The 8,111-nt window shown below is 46.7% G+C and overlaps 1 protein-coding gene across 1 annotated transcript in view; it reads left to right on the forward strand.

The window, feature by feature from the left end:
• Positions 1–8,111, forward strand: part of LOC311361386 (PH domain leucine-rich repeat protein phosphatase 1-like) — a 53,736-nt gene that overhangs the window by 35,930 nt on the left and 9,695 nt on the right. Inside the window, 5 exon segments of the mRNA XM_084481551.1 lie at positions 698–844; positions 3,347–3,574; positions 5,631–5,833; positions 6,498–6,558; positions 7,044–7,139. Of these exon segments, the coding sequence (XP_084337677.1) occupies positions 698–844; positions 3,347–3,574; positions 5,631–5,833; positions 6,498–6,558; positions 7,044–7,139 (735 nt within the window).

Raw genomic sequence — 8,111 nt, forward strand, 5'->3', positions numbered from 1 at the left:
CTCTTTATATGGCCCACTGCCAACCTGTAAGCATGTGATGATAACTAGGTTGTGTGTGTGTGTGTGTGTGTGTGTGTGTGTGTGGGGGTGTCTGTGAGAATAGTTGCTCTCCTTCAGCCCCCTCCCTTAACCCCCATGAGTTGTGTGAATGTCATGCTGGGATTCACAAATGCACACAGGGCCAAATGTCAGGGCGGCGGCCGGCGGTGTTTCAACCAGCAACACGCCGCCCAGCTCTTGTTTGCTCAACAGTCGAGCGGGAGGCGATGCTGTGTCTGGTCGTTTATCTTCGGCTCACTCTCCATTCCAAAGCCTCTGCCGTGCTGCCAGTTTACACACAAGCCGAGCTCCACTGGATCGTCGCAGATTGCGTTCATTCATAAAATACGTTCAATACATAAGATACTCAGTTTTGGAATATTGGAATATTGTCAATACACTCAAAATGCTCGATTTCCACAGCACATGCAGACTCTTTTAACTTTCTTTTAACCCTTCTCTCTTTTCCCCTTCTTTTTCCCGTCCCTGCTGTGCTACCATCTCCACTCTTCCACTATTCTCCATCTTGTCCTTCACTCCCCCACCCTCCCCCCCCCCCCCCCCCCCCCCCCCTTTACTCCCCCCACTTTCATCTCCTCCTCCCCTATGTCACCCCCCCCCCCCCCCCCCCCATCCTCCCTCGTCTCACCCCCACCAGGTTCTGCCGCCTGCGGAGCCTCAACCTGTCCAACAACCACCTGGGCCAGTTCCCCCCGGTGCTCTGCGACCTCCCCACGCTGACGGAGGTCAACCTCAGCTCCAACTACCTGGACTCCGTCCCCGGTGCTGTGGGAGCCATGGTCAAGTAAGTAGGACGGGCGGGAGGCTAGAGAGAGAGAGAGGGGTTTGTGTTTCAGGAGCTTAAACATATAACACTGAATACAGGCTACCACTCCCCCTGGCTCCCTGTGCACTGTCCCGCTTGTTTCATGGCTACTTACTAAAGAAAGAAATTACATGATGCAAAATATAACAACATAAATATGTTTGCTTCCTCTGAAGTAAATAGCCCATTGGATTCTACAGTTGGAAATAGCATCCATAGCAACGGTCTGTTATTCATAGCAGCGGTCTGCTGGATAGAAATAATAGACTGCTGAGTGCTGTAATTGACCAATCAGGATCAAGTATTCAACAAAGCTGGGTAATAATGAGATATAAGTTTAGCTGTGAGCGGACAGGGATTCACAGGGATTGTCCTCAATCAAAACATGAGAGTGCTACCAGAACCCAAGAGCAACTATTTATGTGCATTGCCTTTTCCTATCTCTGGGGAATCCACTCACAGTACACTCTATATACACGTACTCCTGGATTAAAATAACATCCACCCTTATTTATTTTCTACTTCCTTTTTTCAAATGCATTTCGTAACATTAATGTAACGTAATGCATTTCCATTGCTCCTGACTGAATGCTGTGGTTTGGGCTGAAATGAGTAGAAACCTTGTCTGAATATAATTGAAGTGACGTGCTCAGGCTACAGCAGAGAACAGTACTTGCTTACAGGAGAATGTGTACTCCTTTTAAAAAAAGAGAGAGCGAGAGAGAGAGAGAGGGATAGAGAGTCAGTCAGTCGGAGGTGGCTCAGTAACCGCTGACAGATGTCGGCCAGCCCAGAAGCCTCTCGGGTCAGATATGTCTCAGCACCACGGCACCCTGGCTGAATTTAGCGTATGATTAGATAATCGGATGTCTGTCTAACCCTACCCTCGACGTGGGCGAGAGAGGTGTGGTGGCTGCTACAAATGACACGCAAACTATGCTCCCGATAGTGAAGGAAGCAACACTTTGAGAAAGAGAGGGATGCTCTGTGTGTGTGTGTGGTGTGTGTGTTGCTCTCTCTCTCTTAATCTGCAGGAATGATCTGGAATGCCCTGCATTCCTCAGGTGACCTAGAAGGCCTTTGTGTTGTGACTGCCATCTGGTGGACCTTAGTTCCATTACAGGCTGTTTCCTCCTACCATATGTTATGTATGCATATGTTAAGTTTCACTGTAATGCAATAGTTTCTGAGCTGTAGGGTTTGTGCAAGTGTGTTTCGCAATATATCTACAAATGTATCACTTGTTTCCTGTGCGTTTCTCAATAGAAGACTTTGGGGAAGATATCGATAAAGTTTCATTAATTTATTCACGCCTATACTCTTGATAAGAGCTATTCAAACGTGTTAAAACTACAATGCAGACAAATGAATTCCAAAACAAATGAAGTAGAAATGTCAGTTATTGATTTTGAATGATTTAGAGTTTTTTAACCAAATACTTTCCTATAATTGTACAACTTTTTTACTTTTCAATTCCAAGTTGACAGTTATAGGATATTTTTGATAATGATAATTTTTTTTTAATTTTGACCATCAACGATACTATATATTCCATTATTGCAAAAACTATAATCCCTTCAAAAAAGTAAAAAATATATAAACAATGTATGGAGAATGGAGCAACATAGTCTCAGAGTTTGTGTTAAAAGCCTGCATCCACAGCCTACCTGAAGGCCGCCTGCAGAACCTCTGCCTGCTCACTAATTAAATGCATCCAAATGCAAATGCTAGGTAAATCCCCTTGGATAAACAGCATCTATCCACATATTGCCACAAAGAACTACTCTTGTTTAAAGAACACGACACTTGAACCTGTACTGTAAATAATCACCAATCAGATGTCATGCCCATCTCAAACCCCTTGTTTAAAGATCAAAGCCCTTGAACCTGTACTGTGAATAACCACCAATGAGATGTCAGACCCATCTCAATCCCCTTGTTTAAAGATCAAAGCCCTTCAACCTGTACTGTAAATAATCACCAATCATATATCAAGCCCATCTCAAACCCCTTGTTTAAAGATCAGAGCACTTGAAGCTGTATTGTAAATAATAACTAATCATATGTCAGACTAGGGTTGCTCGATTATGAAAAAACTCATAATCACGATTATTTTTGTCAATATTGAAATCACGATTATTCAAACAATTCTTTTTGAGTTTGAAACATGATGCATTTATTCAGCATTTCCCTCCAAAAAAACACTTTATAACTGAGAACTGAGAAATTTCCCCTTAAAAAAAGACACAAAATGCCAAATAGAAAATGTTCATATCGAAAATAATTTACAAATATGTATCCAGCTTTTCTGCGATTTCTTTAAAACATAAAAAAAATTATAATTGTTTCTATGCGATTATTTTAGTTTGGAGATCGTTTGTCCCAAAAATCGATCAAAATCAAAATCGCGATAAAAATTGGATTAATTGCACAGCCCTATGTCAGACCCATCTCAAACGGCTTCCCTCCCGGTGTGTCCAGCTTGCAGACGTTCCTGCTGGACGGCAACTGTCTGTCGGAGCTGCCCGAGGAGCTGGGCTCCCTGCGGAGGCTCAGCTACCTGGGCCTCTCCTTCAACCGCTTCAGCCACGTGCCCCAGGTGCTGGAGCGGCTGGCCTCCATGGAGAGGCTGTGCATGGCGGGCAACAGCCTGGACACGCTGGTGCTGCAGAACTTCCGCCTGCTGCGGGTCAAGCACGTGGACCTACGGTACGCACCGCACACACGTGTTGCTTACGCACGCACACACACGCACTCGCTTACACACAAACATGCACAACACGCACACAAACGCACGCATGCACACACACACACGCGCATGCTTACACGCACGCAGGCACATGTGTGCACTCACACATGCATGCACACACACACACGCACACACACACGCGCACACACACACACACACGCACATTTTGTAAGACCGCTGTGAGGACCTCACCGTGACGAAGGGTTCCTGCTTGTTATTTTCGGTGTGTTTGGTCTTTGATAATCATGAATGACATTTAAACATGTTTTTTTGAAAGACACACTAAAAATATGAGAACGGATATGAATAGCAGGAGCAGTCAGAATGAGTCATTTAAATAACAGTCAGGGTAAATTATCTCCATAAAAATACACTAAAGGGCCCAAATGAATGTGTTGTGATCACGTTGATCAGTGCATTTGCTTTTAGGAGCCCGGTGGCTTTTGATTCAATCTCCTCAAGGTCATCTAGATTGCAGGGAATGTTCCTGTATTGGACAGAGTGGGTGTAGCGCGACATGTGCTATCCACCTAATGACTGAAAGAAAAACACTGGGAGCAGGAATAACACACCGTAATCCACCATTAGACACACAGACCTTTTGGCACAGAGTCAGGAAATAATTAGCTTATATATCACTGATCTGTCGCTGGGAAAAGTGCACAGACAGAGTGACATTGCGTTATTCTCTAGTTAATACATCACCCTCTCTCTCTCTCTCTCTCTCTCTCTCTCTCTCTCTCTCTCTCTCTCTCTCTCTCTCTCTCTCTGGACCCAGGGACAGACTCTTAGACCTTTATAATTTTCCACAACCCACTTGGGCAAAGATCACCTGCAGGCACCTTGTGACGTTCCCTACTTAACCTTTCGTTGAGGACCTTGTGTTGCATTTCCTTGAAAGACACCCCTCCCCACCAAGTGTCAGTATAATAGTAAGAAGACAAAACGACCTGGTGCCCTCTATTCATCACTAAGGATTTTCCATTGTCGAGAAACATCTTTGTTGAATTATTTTTGTCGCTGGCGGATGGGTAATTAGAAGGCTGCAACCGAGGTGTCACGGTGTCAGTGTGGCTCATTAGTGTTTTGCATTCAAACTAATTGCCCACCCGTCAGATCCATTCAAAAAGTACAATTCTGCACCTTGTTGGTTCCCTGCTTGTAGCCCTGCTAGTGTTGCGCAGCCCCGCCAGACGACTGGGGTGCTAGACGACGCACCGGCCATCACCAAAAGCATGTTCTGCCCTCTCTAGAGAGCAGGGCTGTGTTTGCTTCAAGAGAGAAATTCTCTCTTTCTCTCTCTCTCTCGCTCTCTCTTTCTCCGTCCTTCACCATGTGTCTCTCTCTCTCTCTCTCTCTCTCCGTCCCTCACCATGTCTCTCTCTCTCTCTCCGTCCTTCACCATGTCTCTCTCTCTCTCTCCGTCCTTCACCATGTCTCTCTCTCTCTCTCCGTCCTTCACCATGTCTCTCTCTCTCTCTCCGTCCTTCACCATGTCTCTCTTTCTCTCTCTCTCCGTCCCTCACCATGTCTCTCTCTCTCTCTCTCTCTCTCCGTCCTTCACCATGTCTCTCTCTCTCTCTCCGTCCTTCACCATGTCTCTCTTTCTCTCTCTCTCCGTCCTTCACCATGTCTCTCTTTCTCTCTCTCTCCGTCCCTCACCATGTCTCTCTTTCTCTCTCTCTTTCTCCGTCCCTCACCATGTCTCTCTTTCTCTCTCTCTTTCTCCGTCCCTCACCATGTCTCTCTCTCTCTCTCTCTCTCTCTCCGTCCCTCACCATGTCTCTCTCTCTCTCTCTCTCTGTCTCCGTCCCTCACCATGTCTCTCTCTCTCTCTCTCTCTCCGTCCCTCACCATGTCTCTCTCTCTCTCTCTCTCTCTCTCCGTCCCTCACCATGTCTCTCTCTCTCTCTCTCTCTCTGTCTCCGTCCCTCACCATGTCTCTCTCTCTCTCTCTCTGTCTCCGTCCCTCACCATGTCTCTCTCTGTCTCTCTCTCTCTCTCTCCACCGCCCAGGCTGAACCAGATCTCCAGCGTGGTCCCAGACGAGCCTGACCTGCTGCGCCACGTTACCCAGCTGGATGTGCGGGACAACGGGCTGACGGAGCTGGACGCCTCGCTGTTCCCCCGGCTGGAGGTGCTCCACTGCGAGAGGAACCGCCTCGCCCGCCTCAAGGTCAAGGGGGCGCTGCTGAAGGCCCTCTACGCCTCCAGCAACGGTAGGCCGGTGGTGTGGGTGGAGGAGAGGGTACGCTGGTCCGTGACAGGGGGTCCACACGGCGCCAGCGACAGCTGCTTTTGCTAGAAGGCTGTGGGTGTAGCGTTATGACACACGGCGGGATGGCCTGGGGTCTTGTTACTTTGAGGGCGGTTATACTGGGAAACATGTGGAACAGCCTTCACAGAACTTATAAGTACTTGTAATTTTGCCATTTTGATATGTTCCTCCATATCTTTTCCTACGTGTGTGTATGATTATGACTCTACAAAATCTACCTCTGGGTACAAAATAAAGTAACTTGAACTTGAACTTGAACATGTATTTCGTTCTCGAAGAAAAGGTGGTTTTGGAAAGTTTCAAATATTTCCCGAGGCAATAGACCTGTATTGTCGATTTCTTAACAATATTATTTCTATCAATATAAATATATAGATATGTCATTCTGAACCTGCACAGCTTATTATATAGTTCTAAGTTTACTGTTATAATAAGGTATTTCCTGTTTTGTTTGAAAAGTCACAACACTTTAAAAATTGGTTGCATCGTTTCATACCCCGCTATAATATGAATTGTGTGGGGGAAACGGAGAACCAGTCGGTGGATTGATTTGTCTGGCGGACGTGGATATGTGTTGATGACCGTGCTTCAATCTCTTTCTGCAGAGCTGACGCAGTTGGACATTACTCCAGTACCATCCAATCTGAGCTTCATGGACATATCCAGGTGACACATTTATATAGACACACACACACACACGAATGCACAAGCACACACACCCACACACGCACGCACACACACGCAGACACAGAAAGTGATTGCGTAAGCCTTATTAACTCATCATCATGGTGTCTGGCATACCATCACATGCAAGTCGCAGGTCCAGTAGAAAGGATACCTAATAAAAGTTCAAAATATTCGCCACTTGCATGATCAACACTAATTCCTAATTACACTAATCTCCTAATTATGTTTCTATCTTATGCATCTTCATCATCACCATCATGTTCATTCCCATCATCTCTATTACCATCTTCATTATTGCGATCATCATCATCATCACTGTCATCACCACAATTATCTTCATCACCATCAATCTATTACCATTATCGCCATCATCATCGCCATCGTAATCATCACCACTCTACTCCTTCTCCTCCACCACCACCTCCTCCTCCTCCTCCACCCTTTCCCCCTCCTCCCCCTTGTAGGAACCGTCTGGAGGTGTTGCCAGACTGGCTGTGTGAGAGCAAGAAGCTGGAGGTCCTGGATGTCAGCCACAACCTCATCACCGAGCTGCCGGCACGGTGAGATAGCGTAGCTTAGCTTGGCTCAATCTAGCTTATCGTACTCTGCGCTGTCTCTCCCAGGAGCCATACCCCCCCCCCCAAGCTGTCTCCCCCCTGACCTCTGCTGCAATGGAGTAGGTCTCTGTCTCTGTCTGTCTGTCTCCGTCTCTGTCTATATCTCTCTCTCCGTCTGTTTCTCTCGCTCTGGCTGTCTCTGTCTCTGTCTCTCTGTCTCTCTCCGTCTGTCTGTCTGTCTGTCTCTGTCTATATGTCTGTCTCTGTCTGTTTCTGTTTTCTCTCTGTCTGTCTCTGTCTCTCTCTCTCTCTGTCTGTCGGTCTCTGTCTATATGTCTCTCTCTCTCTCTGTATCTCTGTCTCTCTGTCTGTCTCTCTCTCTCTATCTCTGTCTGTCTTTGTCTCTATCTGTCTTTGTTTCTCTCTCTCTCTCTCTCTCTCTCTCTCTCTCTCTCTCTCTCTCTCTCTCTCTCTCTCTCTCTCTCTCTCTCTCTTTCTCTATCTCTGTCTCCCTCTGTCTCTCTCTGTCTCTTTCTCTAGCTCTCGAAATATAAGTTTGTGTGTGTGTGTGAGACAGAGAGAGCGATAGAGAGCGATTGCGTGTGCATTTATCACTTCCACCCCCTCTTCGATCTCTCTGCAGTTCTGCTTCTCTCTCCCTCCGTCTGTCTCCGTCTCCCCCGCTTTCCTCTCTCTCTCACTCTCCCCTTCGGCCTGCCATGATTATTTTTCTTCCTCTGTGTTTTCTTCCCTCCCCAGTATGTGTCGACATGATGAATTTTCACCGCAGGCACCACTCGGAGCCCTACTATTTTATTGTATTGTTATTTATATTTTTTTCTCCTTTTTTTGCATTTGCCTGGAGAGGGGGGAGGGGAGGAGGGGGGTGTATCCCAGCGGCGGTCCGGCCCCTCCCTGGCCACGTTTCACAACCATTCAGGACACACACGCTCACACTCTTTCCTCCGGTTTGCT

Source organism: Micromesistius poutassou (genome assembly GCF_964030765.1).
Source record: "Micromesistius poutassou genome assembly, chromosome: 16".
In the NCBI taxonomy this organism is placed as follows: Eukaryota; Metazoa; Chordata; class Actinopteri; order Gadiformes; family Gadidae; genus Micromesistius; species Micromesistius poutassou.